General features: G+C 39.2%; 1 protein-coding gene across 3 annotated transcripts in view; it reads right to left on the bottom strand.

Moving 5' to 3' along the window:
- The window catches only part of CRACR2A (calcium release activated channel regulator 2A), a 1,193,169-nt gene that overhangs the window by 319,921 nt on the left and 854,074 nt on the right, over nt 1-19,174 (bottom strand). For all 3 annotated transcript variants that reach the window (XM_044087573.1, XM_044087571.1, XM_044087572.1), the window contains exon 9: nt 9,736-9,923. In XM_044087573.1, coding sequence (XP_043943508.1) covers nt 9,736-9,923 — 188 coding nt within the window. The remainder of the gene's footprint in view (nt 1-9,735; nt 9,924-19,174) is intronic.

Here is a 19,174-nt window from a genome sequence, read left to right as displayed (position 1 = left end):
AAGCTGCACATGCTAGTGCAAATGCTACACATCATGCTATGCATCATGCACTGCACCTAGGAAACAGTTGCACATTCTAGACATCATAAATTGTACCTAGGAATTAGCTGCACATTACACATCATACACTGTACCTAGGAAATAGCTGCACAATCTACACATCATATACTGCACCTATGAAATAGCTGTACAAGCTATGCATCATGCTCTATACCTAGGAAACAGTTGCACATTCTAGACATCATACTCAGTACCTAGGAAATACCTGCACATACTATACATCATGCACTGTACCTAGGAAATAGCTGCACAAGCTACACATCATACTCTGTACCTAGGAAATAGCTGCACATGCTATGCATAATCCACTGTACCTAGGAAATAATTGCACAAGCTACACATCATGCACTGTACCTAGGAATGAGCTGCACATGCTGCACATCATACACTGTACCTAGGGAATACTTGTACATGCTACGTATCATATACTGAAGGTATAAAATAGCTACACATGCTACACATCATATATGGTACCTAGAAAATAGCTGCACATGCTGGGCATCATACAGTGTACCTAGGCAATAGCTGCAACATGTTACACATCATGCACTATACCTAGAAATTAACTGCAAATACTACACATCATACATGGTACCTAGGAAATGGCTGCACATGCTATGCATCATGCACTGCACCTAGGAAATAGTTGCACATTCTAGACATCATAAATTGTAACTATGAATTAGTTGCACATCATATATTATACCTAGGAAATAGCTGCACATCCTACACATCATACTCTGTACCTAGGAAATAGCTGCACATGCTACGCGTCATACACTGTACCTAAGAAATAGTTGTACATGCAAAGTATCATACACTGTGCCTAGGAAATAGCTGCACATGCTGGAAATCATACAGTGTTTCTAGGGAATAGCTGCACATGCTACACATCATGCACTGTACCTAGGAATTAGCTGCAAATGCTACACATCATACACGGTACCTAGGAAATGGCTGCATATGCTACCCATCATGCACTGCACCTAGGAAATAGTTACACATTATAGACATCATACATTGAACGAAGAAGTTAGCTGCACATGTTACACATCATACACTGTACCTCGGAAATAGCTGCACATCCTACACATCATACTCTGTACCTAGGAAATAGCTGCACATCCTACACATCATACTCTGTACCTAGGAAATAGCATCACATGCTACACATCATGCACCATACTTAGGAAATGGCTGCACATACTAGGCATCATACACTGTACCTAGGAAATAGCTGCATGTGATATGCGTCATACACTGTACCTAAGAAATAGCTGTACATGCTAAGTATCATACACTGTACCTAGGAAATAGCTGCACATTCTACGCATCATGCACTGCACCTAGGAAATAGTTGCACAGGCTAGACATCATACATTGTACCTAGGAATTAGCTGCACATGCTACATATCATAAACTGTACCAAGGAAATAGCTGCATATGCTACACATCATACACTGTACCTAGGAAATAGCTGCACATGCTACACAACATGCACTGTACCTAGGAAAGAGCTGCACATGCTGGGCATCATACACTGTACCTAGGAAATGGCTGCACATGCTGGGCATCATACACTGTACCTATGAAATAGCTGCACATGCTACAGATCATACACTGTACCTAGGAAATAGCTGTACATGCTAGGCATCATACACTGTACCAAGGAATTAGCTGCACATGCTACACATCATACACAGTACCTAGGAATTGGCTGCACATGCTGGGCATCATATACTGTACCTAGGAAATAGCTCCACATGCTACGCATCATGCACTGCACCTAGGAAATAGCTGCACATGCTAGACATCATACATTTTACTAGGAATTAGCTGCACAATCTACATATCAAACACTGTACCTAGTAAACAGCTGCACATGCTACACATCATACTCTGTACCTGGGAAATACCTGCACATACTACACATCATACACTGTACCTAGGAAATAGCTGCACAAGCTATGCATCATACTCGGTACCTAGGGAATAGCTGCACATACTACACATCATACACTGTACCTGGGAAATACCTGCACATACTACACATCATACACTGTACCTAGGAAATAGCTGCTCAAGCTATGCATCATACTCTGTACCTAGGGAACAGCTGCACATGCTACACATTATACACTGTATCTATGAAATAGCTGCACATGCTACACATCATACACTGTGCCTAGGAAATAGCTGCTCAAGCTATGCATCATACTCTGTACCTAGGGAACAGCTGCACATGCTACACATCATACACTGTACCTAAGAAATACCTGCACATGCTACACATCATACACTGTACCTAGGAAACAGCTGCACATGCTAGGCATCATACACTGTACCTAGGAAATGGCTGCACATGCTGGGCATCATACACTGTACCTATGAAATAGCTGCACATGCTACAGATCATACACTGTACCTAGGAAATAGCTGTACATGCTAGGCATCATACACTGTACTAAGGAATTAGCTGCACATGCAATACATCTTACACAGTACCTAGGAATTGGCTGCATATGCTGGGCATCATATACTGTACCTAGGAAATAGCTCCACATGCTACGCATCATGCACTGCACCTAGGAAATAGCTGCACATGCTAGACATCATACATTTTACTAGGAATTAGCTGCACTATCTACATATCAAACACTGTACCTAGTAAACAGCTGCACATGCTACACATCATACTATGTACCTGGGAAATACCTGCACATACTACACATCATACACTGTCCCTAGGAAATAGCTGCACAAGCTATGCATCATACTCGGTACCTAGGGAATAGCTGCACATACTACACATCATACACTGTACCTGGGAAATACCTGCACATACTACACATCATACATTGTACCTAGGAAATAGCTGCTCAAGCTATGCATCATACTCTGTACCTAGGGAACAGCTGCACATACTACACATCATACACTGTACCTAAGAAATAGCTGCACATGCTACACATCATACACTGTACTTTGGGAATAGCTGCACATGCTAAGCATCATGCACTGTACCTAGGAAATATATGCACATGTTACACATCATATACTGAACGTAGAAAATAGCTGCACATGCTACACATCATACACTGTACCTAGGAAATAGTTGCACATGCTAAGCATCATACACTGTACCTAGAAAATAGCTGCACATGCTACACATCATATACTGTACATAGGAAATAGCTGCACATGCTACACATCATACCCTCTACCTAGGGAATAGCTGCACATGCTACACATCATGCACTGTACCTAGGAAATAGATGCACATGCTAGACATCATACTCTGTAACTAGGAAATAGCTGCACATGCTACACATCATACACTGTACCTAGAAAATAGCTGCACATGCTACAGATCATATTCTGTACCTGGGAAATAGTGGCACGTGCTAGGCATCATGCACTGTACATAGGAAATAGCTGCACATGCTACACATCATACACTGTACCTAGAAAATAGTTGCACAAGCTACGCATCATACTCTGTACCTAGGAAATAGCTGTACATGCTACACATCATGCACTGTACCTAGGAATGAGCTGCACATGCTACACATCATATACTGTATCTAGAGAAAAGCTGCACATGCTAGGCATCATACACTGTACGTAAGAAATAGCTGCACATGCTAGGCATCATACACTGTACTTAGGAAATAGCTGCACATGCTGCACATCATATACTTAATGTAGAAAATGGCAGCACATGATACACATCATACACTGTACCTAGGAAATAGCTGCACATGCTAAGCATCCTGGGAAATAGCTGCACATGCTAAGCATCATACATTGTACCTAGGAAATATCTGCACATGCTACACATCATATACTGAATGTAGAAAATAACTGCACATGCTACACATCATACACTGTACCTAGGAAATAGCTGCACAAGCTATGCATCATACTCGGTACCTAGGGAATAGCTGCACATACTACACATCATACACTGTACCTGGGAAATACCTGCACATACTACACATCATACACTGTACCTAGGAAATAGCTGCTCAAGCTATGCATCATACTCTGTACCTAGGGAACAGATGCACATGCTACACATCATACACTGTACCTAAGAAATAGCTGCACATGCTACACATCATACACTGTACTTAGGGAATAGCTGCACATGCTATGCATCATGCACTGTACCTAGGAAATATATGCACATGTTACACATCATATACTGAACGTAGAAAATAGCTGCACATGCTACACATCATACACTGTACCTAGGAAATAGTTGCACATGCTAAGCATCATACACTGTACCTAGAAAATAGCTGCACATGCTACACATCATATACTGAACATAGAAAATAGCTGCATATGCTAGACATCATACACTGTACATAGGAAATAGCTGCACATGCTACACATCATACCCTCTACCTAGGGAATAGCTGCACATGCTACACATCATGCACTGTACCTAGGAAATAGATGCACATGCTAGACATCATACTCTGTAACTAGGAAATAGCTGCACATGCTACACATCATACACTGTACCTAGAAAATAGCTGCACATGCTACAGATCATATTCTGTACCTGGGAAATAGTGGCACGTGCTAGGCATCATACACTGTACATAGGAAATAGCTACACATGCTACACATCATACACTGTACCTAGAAAATAGTTGCACAAGCTACGCATCATACTCTGTACCTAGGAAATAGCTGTACATGCTACACATCATATACTGTATCTAGAGAAAAGCTGCACATGCTAGTCATCATACACTGTGCGTAAGAAATAGCTGCACATGCTAGGCATCATACACTGTACTTAGGAAATAGCTGCACATGCTGCACATCATATACTTAATGTAGAAAATGGCAGCACATGATACACATCATACACTGTACCTAGGAAACAGCTGCACATGCTAAGCATCATACATTGTACCTAGGAAATATCTGCACATGCTACACATCATACTCTGTACCTAGGAAATAGCTGCACATGCTACACATCATACACTGTACCTAAGAAATAGCTGCACATGCTAGGCATCATACGCTGTACCTAGGAAATTCCTGCACATGCTACACATCATACACTGTACCTAGGAAATAGCTGCACATGCTGTGCATTATACACTGTACTTAGGAAATAGCTGCACACACTAGACATCATACACTGTACCTAAGAAATAGCTGCACATGCTAGGCATCATACGCTGTACCTAGGAAATTCCTGCACATGCTGGGCATCACACACTGTACCTAGGAAATAGCTGCACATGCTGCACATCATACACTGTACCTAGGAAATAGCTGCACATGCTGGGCATCATACATTGTACCTAGGAATTAGCTGCACATGCCACACATCATACACAGAACCTAGGAAATGGCTGCACATGCTGGACATCATACACTGTACCTAGAAAATAGTTGCACATGCTACGCATCATGCACTGCACCTAGGAAATAGTTGCACATACTAGACATCATACATTGTACCTAGGAATTAGCTGCACATGCTACACATTGTACACTGTACCTAGAAAATATCTGCACATCCTAAATATCATACTCTGTACCTATGAAATAGCAGCACATGCTACACATCATACTCTGTACCTAGGAAATAGCTCCACATGCTACACATCATTCACCGTACTTAGAAAATGGCTGCACAAGGTAGGCATCATACACTTTACCTAGGACATAGCTGCACATGCTACACATCATACACTGTACCTAGGAAATAGCTGTACATGCTAAGTATCATACGCTGTACCTAGAAATTAGCTGCACATGCCAAGTATCATATACTATAACTAATGATTAGGTGCACGTGCTAGGCAGCATACACTGTAACTAAATATTAGGTGGATATACCAAGGGACAAACAATATTAATCTCTTTTGTCTTTATTATGTACAGTCAGATCCTCAGCATCTCAGTATCTTAGTTAACCATATCACTACAACAAATCCATGATCAACAGCACATTCAAAGCTGACTGTTTCCATGACACAGACAAGGTTCTGACTGAAACATACTTGACAACAGGACTAGTTATAAACCAGATGGAGGATCTGAACAGAAGGTTAGAAGTACATTGTCAATACCACCTCACCCATACTATGGATACAGAAGCAGCACAGTCTGCTGTAACACTCAAGCAAGAAAAAGCAGTGCACATGCCAAGTAGTAGGCACTGCACCTAGGACATAGCCACGCATGCTACATATCATCCACTGTACCTAGGAAATAGCTGCATATGTTACACTGTAACTAGGAAATAGCTGCACATGCTACACATCATACACTGTACCTAGGAAATAGCTGCACATGCTAGACATCATACACTGTATCTAGGAAATAGCTGCACATACTACACATCATACTCTGTACCCAAGAAATAGCTGCACATGCTAGGCATCATACAGTGTACCTAAGAAATAGCTGCACATGCTAGGCATCATACACTGTACCTAGGAAATAGCTGTACATGCCAAGCATCATAAACTATACTTAACAATTAGGTGCACATGCTAGGCAGCATCCACTGTAACTAAATATTAGGTGGACATACCAAGGGACATACAATATAGCAAGGGATTGGCTGCACATACTAAGCAGAATACACTATAACTGAAGATTAGGAGCACATGTCAAGCACCATACACCATAGTAAGGGGAGTGGGTGCACATGCAAAAAAGCATGCACTATTGTTAGGGATTAGGCGCACATGCAAAGGAACATACAAAATAGCTGGGGATCAGGTGCACAAGCCAAGTGACATACACTACACCTAGGGATTAGGTGCATACACCTAGTAGCTATGGTTTAGGTTCATATACCAGGGGTCATACAATACTACTTGGGATTAGATACACATGCCAAATGGTATACACACTATAGTAAGGATTAGCTGCACATGCCAAGCAGCATACACTGTAACTATTGATTAAGTGCATACACCAAGAAGCATATGCTAAAGATAGAGATTAGGTGCACATGCTAAGCCACATACACAATAGCTAGGGATTACATGCACATGTTAAGTGGCATACAATGTAGCTAGGAATTAGGTGAACATGCCTAGTAGCATACACTACAGCTCATGATTATGAACATGCCAAGGGGCACACAGTACAGCTAGGGATTAGGTGCACATCCCAAGACACATACACTATAGCAAGGATTAGGTGCACATGCCAAGACACTACACTATGCCTAGGGATAAGAAGCACATGCCAAAGGGCATACAATATAGTAAGGGATTAGGTGCACATGTGAAGTGGCTTGCACTATAGCTAAGGATTAGGTGCACATGCCAAACAGCATACACTATGGTTAGGGCTTAGGTGCATATACTAAGCAGCATATGCTATAACTAAGGATAACGTACACATGCAGAAGTACACTTGCAGCAATGGGTCATGCTGCTAGCAATGCCTGCATTTCAAATAATAATCCAAACCAGGGTTTTGTGGGTAGTGTCTTTAAGCTATCAGATAACTCTGTGATGCATGCCTGGATGATGTCACAGGAAGGAGAATGGACACCATCTCATTAGCCTTATTTACATTTAAAATTGTGAACCCTGACTTTTGTGTACAACTAGGTACACTAATATTCAGCACATATCATTTTCTACTGCAAACACAAAAACAAAGTACATTGTCCTTCAAAAAAACATGCTTTTGTCTTATCAATATGTGAAAGAGACCTTAGTAAAACTGTTCCACGTGGCTAATGCATACTGCCATAGGGGATAAGAAAAGAACAAAACTATATAAATTTCAGATGAAAAACTAATGTTACTTCTAAAGGAATAGCATGAATGTCACTGATTAAGAGAGGAAGAATGAAGGACCTTAGGAATTATTTGCGATATCCTTATATGTCAAAAGACATGCAAGTGTTAAAGTATGCCTCGTGTTGATTTACAAGCAGTCATTTAAAATGTCATGGGCTTTTATTGTAGTACAATATGTGATAGTCTCTTCTTGTGTTCTAAAAGATATGCCAAATTTTTGCCGTATTTAGTATATCTCATTTCCCAATAGGCATTACCTGCTCACTATCAATCATTTGTCATTGTTCAATACATGCAAGCCATATCACTATATTTATTGCAATTTTGGAATTATTCTTTCATTACTCATATTAATTATCCAATCACACTACTCTTGTAATATTAATATTGCTATGGTTCAGACTTTATGTACCTTTCTGCAAGGTTGTGGCAGAAACACATCCATGAACAAGCCTATTCATCTGATTAACAAACTAACCAGTGCATAAAAGAGGGTGCTGATGGTTGGCAGGTGCAGGATGAAAAAGTAGCCAGGAAACAAAACAACACGTTAATTTTGTTTCATTTGCATTTGTTAACTTGGATAGAGCAATGATCTCCAGGGACCTTTTTCAACCTCAGCTTAGGAGTGCCGTCTGGTTAAGTGACTTGCCCAGTTACATAATTAGGCAATGGAGGTTTAGGGAATCAAACTCTGTAACACTGGACCACAGGAAATAGCTCATTAGCAGCTACTTAATCCTCTGCATCAGCTTCCAGACCATTCAAAGTATTAATAACCACATAGACAACACAATGTATTTTGTTTCTCAACATTTCAGGCATCGCTGTCACTAGATACATCATCTTCAAACTTTACCAGATTTTTCAGCAGCCAAATCAATTTGCAGCAAATCAGAAGAGAAGAACTTCAGTTAAATCCTGACATATTTCACTTATTTGCTGATTTTGTATCTTTCCACTCAGTTTTTTGAAAATTAATTTAATAAATCCACCAAAATGTAATTTCTTGGGGTAATAGTGGTATCATTTATTCCTCCTCACTGAGTACACCCTTCTCTAAAATCACTTACCAATCAATTTAATCAATTACCAATTTATTAAACTATTAAATAATTAATGTGATTTGCAAGGGTGGGGGATAGAAAGGATGCTACAGTCAGTTATTCTTTGTTACATCTGAAGAAGTCCTGCGGACGAAAACGCTGTGGAGAGAGTTGCGTTAATGCACTGAATAAACTGCTGGTGCTTCCACTGTGATTCGTGGTAAGTGCTTTGTGTTTGGTTACCTCCACTTGGTGCCTGTGTTTGCTGTACATATGAACTTTGTTTTTTCTGATTAACTAACTGTTAAAGGGAGTCCAGGCAAACCAGTATTTCTCCTTACTACTAAGGTGCAATAACCTTGGAGTTGTTTATAATAACAGAAGGAATACAGGGAATGCAGCCCACTGAACGTGGATGAGAAAGGTTCTGTCACTTCAAAAACCTTGACTTATAAATTTCCATATAAGAAGTCTGCTGTAATCAGACTTGTGCATATTTTTGGTCCTTTATTTCTTTAGCTGTCATAAAGACATTAGAAATTCTACATTTATGTTGTTGGCAGTGTCATGTATATACTAACGCACCCAGTATAAGTTACTTTTTTGTCCACTCATCTTTAACAGAGAGTAAAAGGGCATTTTTGGGAAAGAGGTATTGCATCACAGATTAGTGATTGAGAAAAACAGACTATAGCCTCAGTTAGAAAAGTTACCACAGAAGGTGAAATAAGGTCCTTCATTCAGCTGCTCGCCAGAAGAAATTCCATACTAACTGCATGTCTTTTTGGGGGAAAAAAAAAAGAAAAAGCACTTCACTGACTCACATTTCTCTCTCCTCCTGCAGACGGGCAGCATCATCCTGTAAGTTCTGTAGTTGTTTCTGGGCAAACAGCAGCTCTTGTGAGGCCCTATCCAGCTCCTTACCCAAGTCCAGGTTGGCCTGCTTCAGTTTGTCATTCTCTGCTTTGGTGTGGTATTTGTCACTGTACAGTTCTGAGCATTCTCGGTCCAGCTTAGAAAAAGAAGAAAAACATGAGGACCCAAAACATAAAACAAAGTATAATTTAGCTTTAGATATCATTTCATTTTTATTTTACTGTTGCAGAAATTAAATTAATGTTGAGAGGAAATGTTTCAGGCAGCACACTAAAGCACCTTTTTGTGTTTACAATAGAATTAACAATGAATGCTTTCTGAAGCTTCATTAATGCTGCAATAAGTCTGAGGTGCCATCTAGGTACCTGAAATAGACGACAACAGTTAATAGTTCTCTCTCCAACACTCTATTTATAAGGTCTCTAGAAGATGGACCTTTAGTGTGGAATTTATGTCCGTCCTGTGTCATATGAGTTTTTACTCCCACATCTCAGAAACACATAAATAGATGAAACTATAATGCTCAAATTACAGCTAAGAGTTTGTACAGTGTACATTTGGGTGTGAGTGTGTTCTACAATGATCAGACATCCCATTTAGGATAGTTTCTTACATTACATGTTTTGCTTGCTGGGATAATCTCCAGTTTACTATCCTGAAATGGGTAAAGCAGGTATTGAGCATGTATATACAGTGGATGCAATAGGTGTACACACCACTGTTAATATGCCAGGTTTTTGCGATATATAAAATGAAACCACAATAAATCATTTCAAAACTTTCCCACCTTTAATGTGACCTATACCCTGTACAATCCAATTGAAAAACAAACAAATCTGTTAGGGGTAAAATATAGAAAATTAAATATGTATAATAGGCTGGTTCTATAAGTGTGCACACCCTTAAACTAATACTTTGTTGAAGCACCTTTTGATTTAATTACATCATTCTGTCTTCTTGGGAAGGAGTCTATCAGCATGGCACATCTTGACTTGGCAATATTTGGCCATTCTTCCTTGCAAAAGCCCTCCAACTCTGTCAGATTGCGAGGGCATCTTTGTGCACAGCCTTCTACAGGTCACCCACAGATTTTCTATTGGATTTAGGTCTGGGTTCTAGCTGGCCATTCCAAAACCTTGATTGTCTTCTGGTGAAGCCATTCTTTTGTTGATTTGGATTAATGCTTTGGGTCATTGTCGTGTTGAAAGGCGAAATTCCTCTTCATGTTCAGCTTTCTAGCAGACACCTGAAGGTTTTGGGCCAAAAGTGACTGGTATTTGGAACTGTTCATAATTCCCTCCACCTTGACTAAAGCCCCAGTTCCAGCTTATGAACAGCAACCCCAAAGCAGGACACTGCGACCACCATGCTTCACCATGGGGATGGTGTTCTTTTGTAATGCGAAGTGTTGTTTTTGTGCCAAACATACCTTTTGGAATTGTGGCCAAAAATTTCAACCTCGGTCTCATTAGACCGTACCACATTTTCCCACATGCTTTTGGGAGACCTGATGTATTGTTTTTTAAATTTTAGCCAGGTGTGGATGTCGTTCTGTGTGAGAAAAAACTTCCATCTGCCAACCCTACCCCATAGGGCAGACATATAGAGAATACAGGAGATTGTTGTCATGTGTAGTACACAACCAGTACTTGCCAGAGATTCCTGCAACTCCTTCACTGTTGCTGTAAGTCTCCTTGGCAGCCTCCCTGACCAGTTTTTGTCTTGTCTTTTCATCAAATTTGGAGAGATGTCCAGTTCTTTGCAACGTCACTGTTGTCAATATTTTCTCCACTTTTTGATGACTGTCTTCACTGTGTTCCATGGTATATGTAATGCTGTGGAAATGTTTTGTACCCTTCTCCTGACTGATACCTTTCAACAATGAGATCCCTTTGATGCTTTGTAAGCTCTCTGCGAACCATGGCTTTTGCTGTAGCAGGCAACTGAGTAAATGTCAGGAAAATCCTACTAGGACAGCTGACCGTTATTTGGTGTTAATCAGAGTCTCTTTAATTAATGGTAGGTGTGTACCCAAGAAGACTGACTGTTGTAACTAAATTAAAAGGTGCTTTAACAAAGTATTAGTTTAAGGTTGTGCACACTTATGCATCCAACTTATTGCACTATTTTATTTTTAATATTTACTCTTCTAACAGACTTCTAATTGTACAGGTTATAGGTCACATTCAAGGCGGGAAGAGTTTTGAAATGAATTGTGGTCTCAATTTTGTATATCACAAAAAACTGGCATTTTAACAGGGGTGTGTACATTTTTATATCCACTGTATATCATATAAATGAGCTATCATATAAATGAGCTTTAAAAACACAGTGTGTGACTGAAAAGAAGTGCAAACTCATCAGTTTCCCAAGGGTTGTATTGTAGATCTCTTTCAGTGTTCTCTGTATCTGATATTAGAATAAAGAACTGCTGAATAACATGGAAAACATAATGTATTGTGAACAAAACAAGGCTTAATCAAAGTAAACTCTTATGCCATTGGATAATCTTTATTCATTTATAGTAAGTGGAAAAGTGGAGTGATCCTTAAGGAACATTTACAGGCATTAGCCGGGCTACAAGAGCAGAGATACATGTATATTACAGTAATAAAGTAATTAAAAAGTATGTGTTTGAAAAGATGGGTGTAAACTGGTACACCTGGTGGAACCCCATGCATTACCAAGAAAAGCATGCCGACTCCACATGTAACTTGAGCCTAGGACTGAGATCTCAGAACTGTGGGGTAATAATACTAGCCACTGTGCCTCCCACTGTACTGACTCAGTCCCATTCAATCCTTGGTTATACATAACAGAATGTTCCAGAAGAAAGCTAACCAAAGTTAATGATGTCTGCTTGTTTGGGGACATATGTAGAAAACTGAGAAATGAAGTCTCAAAACAGCTGAAAATCTCAACAGCTTGTTGTTTATTGATTTCTTTCTTTAACTTTTACATTTTAATATACTTTCTTGAATATTTTCCCAAGACAACAAGGAAGAGTAAAAATCAGAAAGATCATAAAAACATCAAAGACTACAATCAAAGAAGAAGACAAGACTGTAATTAACCTTACCTAGGTGAACAAATTACAAACATTACTATTTTGTCACCTTTATCTAAATATAATCAATACTATCTTAACCATTAACTTTCATTTATAATCTTAACCTTCCAACTAAAACAATATGTGTAATCTTTAAACATACTTTGCTTCGTCCACATGCTAAAGTACCATCACCATACACTGCATTAGACTTTTGGTGAACAGCTAATGTCCTTTGGCAAAAATTCTTCAGAAAATTAATTGTAAACAATTGATTATATACTCAAATATAACTCTTAACAGGTAGGCAGCATGGCATTTGGCCAAATTACAGTACATTGACAACAATATATCTCTCAGAGAATTGATCTACTTCAAATAAGCAAAAGCCCATTTGAATGAAACCTATATAATCGAGACCACATTACTGAAACATCGACACCTCACATGAACGAAACACAAAAGTATGGCAACAGTGACTAACCTGCAGTCCGGTGCAGTAGTAGCTAACTACAGATACATATGCCCTTCTTCACAAGGCAGTGCGATCTCGGAGTTGGTATATTGAAATTACAGGGGTGTGTGGGGGAAGGAGCCCCCCCCCCACATGTGCATGCAGGGGGGCTTGCTTCCTTGCAAAAACTATGTACAGAAGGTCTTGTACTGTTTTGTTTAGGGTAGTCTAGACTTATGGGAAGGGTTAGTGGCAGGATGATGGTTTAGTGGTGCTTTTTGTTTTGTTAAAGTGTTGTTTATCCAGGAAGTAGTTGTTGTGCTTGTTTTTCGTTCATGTGAGGTGTTGATGTTTCGGGCTTTTGGTTATGTGGTCTCAGGTATATGGGTTTCATTCAAATGGCTTTCGCTCATTTGAAGTAGATCCCAGACAACACATATATTGAAATATGGATGAAGAATCAGTAACCAGGGTTATATTCCTATTGAGACTGTATATCTCACAACATTTCTGCACAAGATGTCAACTTGTGGATTTTCTAAAGAAGTGAGACAATGGTTCACATATTAGCTTATGAACAGAACATGGTTGCAGTATTTAGCCCCCAAATACAATCAGTAAAGGGATTCAAAATGGAGTTATTCAAGGTACAGTATTAGTTTCCTATTATTTTCTATTTAATAAACAACCTAGCTTGGAACATTGCAAAATTAACTTCTTTACGCAGATAAGATTGCAATTTTGAGAGAAACCAAAAATGGAAATTCTTTAACAAAATCTCTACATGACAATTTTAAAGTAATTTGGGACTGAATGACTGTTAACAACCTATTAATACTAAGAAAATGACTGTCATGGTATTTATAATGTTCCAAAGGCTGAAAAACAGAACATCACTGTTGCTAAAGCTACTGTGGAGGCTTTTTATATAAAATACTGATGTAGGAGTAATGCTACATCAAAAATATTCTTCTTATCCTCACAAAAAAGACAAAGTTATGAACATACTGAATCAATTCAAGATTTCTTGTGAAATACAAAATCTACTTATAGAATATGTAAGAAAAGCCATTGCAATCATCATCTTCTTTCGGCTGTTCCCGTTAGGGGTTGCCACAGCAGATCACCTGTTTCCATTTTTTCCTGTCCTCTGCATCTTGCTCTGCCATACCAACCACCTGCATGTCCTCTCTCACCACATCCATAAACCTTATCTTAGGCCTTCCTCTTTTCCTGTTACCTGGTAGCTTCATCCTTAGCATCTTTTTCCCAATATACTCAGCATCCCTCCTCAGCACATGTCCAAACCAATGTAATCTTGCCTCTCTGGCTTTGTCTCCAAACCTTCCAACCTGGGCTGACCCTCTAATATACTTATTCCTAATCCTGTCCACCCTCATCACACCCAGTGCAAATCTTAAAATCTTTAACTCTGCCACATCCAGCTCAAACTCCTGCCTTTTTGTCAATGCCACTGTCTCCAACCCATATAACATAGCTGGTCTCACTACCCTCTTGTAGACCTTCCCTTTCACTCTTACAGGTACTCGTCTGTCACAAATCACTCCTGACACTCTTCTCCAACCACTCCATCCTGCCTATACTCTCTTCTTCACCTCTCTTCCACACTCACCATTACTCTGAACTATTGACCCCAAGTATTTAAACTCATCCACCTTCACCACCTCTACTCCTTGCATCCTCACCATTCCTCTAACCTCCCTCTCACTCACACACAAATATTCTGTCTTAGTCCTGCTGACCTTCATTCCTCTTCTCTCTAGAACATATCTCGATCTCTCCAGGGTCTCCTCCACCTGTTCCCTACTCTCACTACAGATCACAATGTAATCTGCAAACATCATAGTCCAGTGGGACTCCTGTCTGATCTCGTCTGTCAACCTGTCCATCACCATTGCGAATAAGAAAGGGCTCAGAGCTGATCCTTGATGTAACCCCACCTCCACCTTAAACACATCTGTCACTCCCACCGCAGACCACACCGCTGTCACACTACCCTCGAACATATCCTGTACCACTCTTACATACTTCTCTGACACTCCTGACTTCCTCATACAATACCACAACTCCTCTCTAGGCACCCTGTCATATGCTATCTTTAAGTCTACAAAAATACAATGCAACTCCTTCTGACATAAAAGTGTGAATTCCAAGTCCTGAATATGACTGACCCATTTTTGCATTGCTACCATTCCCAAAATGCCACCATCACAGAAATCACTGAAGATGAGATGATATAATGTATTCATCATACACTGTACAAACTCTTAGGTGTTATTCATCTTGGTAGCAAAAGAGATAATCACTAGATCCCTTTGAAGAAAACTAAGTGGCCTCCAGTTTCAGCCAGTCTCATTATTATTAAATATATTCAGAGTTAATTTCTTAATGACAAGTACTGTCCACCACTAAAAAGAAACAGATGGCACAAAGACAACCCGACTTTTTAACGGACTTGGGAAGAACTCGATCAAGTCATTACTTGAGGCTACACTGCATTAAGAAGACTGTTACAAAACTAACTCCAAAATGCTGTTAAGGTTTATCTGAAAGGATCACAGCAACAGATGATTTGACAAGCTAGAAAAAAAAAAAGTTAAGGCATACTTTAACAAATGTGACAGTTCCAGAAATACACATAACTTTGTAAACACTCTATACTTAATCTAGTAAAATTAGATAGTTGACAATACATTGATCATTGCATTACTCTGTTTTCCAGAGGGGTGTAGCTATTAAGGCATTTCTGGAGATAGTAGAGAAAGTATGGGGTCAGTGAAGGATAACAGCTCCATCTTTTTATCTTCTTCGACAGTAAAGGAGTTAGAGTTAGTAGTGTTTGTGAATGAGCATCAGACAAACAAAGGCAATTGTACTCCTCTCAACTGGAAATGGAAATAATGTTATGCACCTCGTTACTGTTCGAGTTCAGATTGATTAAAGTGCTTCAGCCCAAACATTATACAAGTAAGCAGAGTCAACCAAAAGACGAGCAATGCCATATAAATGAATAAATAAACAAAACATGTAAAACAATAAAAAAATAGAATGAAAATAACTAAACAGAGCAATTTAGTAGACATTTGTTAACAGCACGAATACCTACTTGTGAAAGAAAGTTAAAGACTGGTACAAGCTAGGTTATATGAGAAGGATTTAAATGAACCCAGCACTGGACACTGTCTCAGCCAGCCTGGTAGTAGATTCCAGAGTCATAGACCATGCTAGATAAAAGTTCAAATTGAGGAGGACTTGAGCTAGATCACTGGAGCTACTTACAGACCCTGAGAAGCCAAAGCCACACAATGAATCGATTAGCATTAGGTTTGTGGATAAGGAAAACCCAGGCCATATAGACCTATATAAACCAGGATAAGAGCTTTACAGATGATTTGAAGTCTGTCTGGGAGATAGTGCAGTCCACACATAACTGGCATAGCATGATGGTACATAAACAATCCCAGTAAGTAGCTGGGCGGCAGAGATTTGCAAAAGTTGTAGAATATCAAATACAAAAATTGTCAGCCTTAAGTAGAGGGAGATAGTACTCTGAACAGGAGGACACTATGGTGTCTAGATGGATGGAATTAGGTGCTCTATAACAATGGCTGAAATCTGATCCTTTAGGGTTAGTTTGCCTTCAGTAGTTTATTTGCTTATTTACAGACATTAGCTGCCCATTTTCAATGGTGGCCCAGGAAGAAAAGCTCCAAAGTATTATAAAAACATTTTAAGAACAATAAGTTTACATTCCTCAGAAATGATACAAAACATCTACAATTTAAATAATTATACCAAATTAGATGTAATATGAAAATACTGGTTAGGAAGATATAACTTGTATGACAGTGATTCTATATTTAGAGAAAATTTAGACAGTTTATGTATAGAGAGAAATTATCAGCAAATTAGTACAATACAAACAATAGTTTCAAAGAAAAGTAAGAGAAAAAATAGAGTTATAGCATATTTAGAAAAAGAGCCAGAGGAATGAAGACGGGAGAGTAAGGAGGTATACCATATGAGTAGGTACTTCTTTATATTTATGGATATAGTTTATCCTGGCAATGAGCAGGAACAGAGACAGATTTTGGCTAATAAGTCTTTCAGAATGGGTCTATATTAGAATGTTAACAGGGCAAAAGAGCGAACGCCCTTACGTTGACATAACTTAAGCAAAACCATTAACTCTTGAATGTCCAGAACAGTGATTTTTTTTCCCAGGGAAAAAAATCACTGGGCCATTGTCGGGAATTTGCCATTTCCTCCACTGTAGTGCAATCTTGGAGTTGGTATATTTAAGTAGGGGGGCTGTGTGGGGCACAGCCCCCACATCTGGGGGTGTGGTGGGTGAAGCCCTCCACTTTATTTTGTCTATCGGTTTCTTTGTTGTTTTTTTTATTGGCCCAGTGATTTTTTTTCCCTGGGGAAAGAAAAAAATTACTGTTTTGGCCATTTAAGATTTAGTGGTTTTGCTTAAGATGTGTCAACGTAAGGGAGTTCACTCTTTTACCCTGTCAACATTCTAATATAGACCCTTTCAGAACGGATCTAAAGGACTGGAGAGAGGGTATTAATCTGAAAGCTACAGGTTAGGAGTTCCAGCCTTTAGCAACATGGTATGAGTATAAACCATGCCAAGCAGATTTGATAGGTTTGAGAACAGAGAGGAGTTTATGCTCATTGGATGTAATGCCCAACTGGGAACATAATTGAGTAGAACTTACTTGCTATTGCCAAACTATTCTGTTTAATACCCAAATTGCATTATTTGTTTTTGTGTCTTCCTTCTAGGAGGTGCAAGGCTATTTAGGATTTTTCGGAAAGTTGCACTGAATTCTTTAGCAGCATTATCTAAGGGGAAGATTTTTAGGATGTCCCAGTTCATAGATGATAGGGTAGTAATAAATATTTCTGGGTTAAACATGGACTGATTGCATTGTAAGTTATACAAGGACAAAATCCAGCAAAGAGGAGTCACAAAGTTTGGCATGCAGTATGGCACCAACCATCTTAAAGGTGTTAAGTTTAAGCCAGTTAGCAACCATCCAGAAGGGAATACACACAGATCACTGGTTGGTGTCTGACATCACATCTTTGTCAAAAAGGTAAGGACAATCTGGCATAGGACATGACTCAGTACTAACAAGCAAGCAAGAAGGTAAGTGTCTGATGGGAAACAGGTCTAGTCCAGAAGGAGTAGCCACATGCTGAAAGTAAAAAGACAAACTCATTATAACCAGATAGAGTCAAATCCCTGGCATGGAGTACAACTATGCCCTGAAATCAGACTTTTTAAGTACCTTTCTCACAGCAAAAATGTGCTTAACAAGTTTTTGTTTAGCATCTGTAATTGCTGTTAAGCTCTAGTTTTGCACTACAGTGTAGTAGCAGTTAGTCCCAGTCACCAGAGGACAATACAGAAGCCAACATATCTTCAAAGAACATTACGATGCTTTACTCTGCTGCACTTCCCATTAGTTCTTAAGAGGAATTATTTTCTTTGATCTGCTATCAGAGTGGCTTTCTTAAATTGTTACAGTTTTAAAAGTTGTAAACTACTTCAGACTTTCTTTGTAACTGGTAGTATATGGAGCAGATAAAGCTCTAAGCACTACAATAAATTATGATTGGATCTTAAGTGCTGTTGGCATAGATCTCAGAATTTACGTCTTGAGCTTCTTTTTGCACTTTCCTGACATCCATGTCTTGAACATATAATATGTTGCTTATAATCAGAGACTCGATCACAATCCTCTACATTATAAATCAGAAAATCTGAAACATCTGTCATTAATGGGAATGAAGATTCTAGTAGCCAAAAATGTAAGTTCCAATGTTAATGTTGTCCAATGTGATCAGT

This window comes from Protopterus annectens, chromosome 11.part0 (assembly GCF_019279795.1).
Source record: "Protopterus annectens isolate FY-2018-M chromosome 11.part0, PAN1.0, whole genome shotgun sequence".
Taxonomy (NCBI): Eukaryota; Metazoa; Chordata; order Ceratodontiformes; family Protopteridae; genus Protopterus; species Protopterus annectens.
The sequence above is the reverse complement of the archived record's forward strand: the minus strand, read 5'-3'. Positions and strand labels throughout refer to the sequence as shown.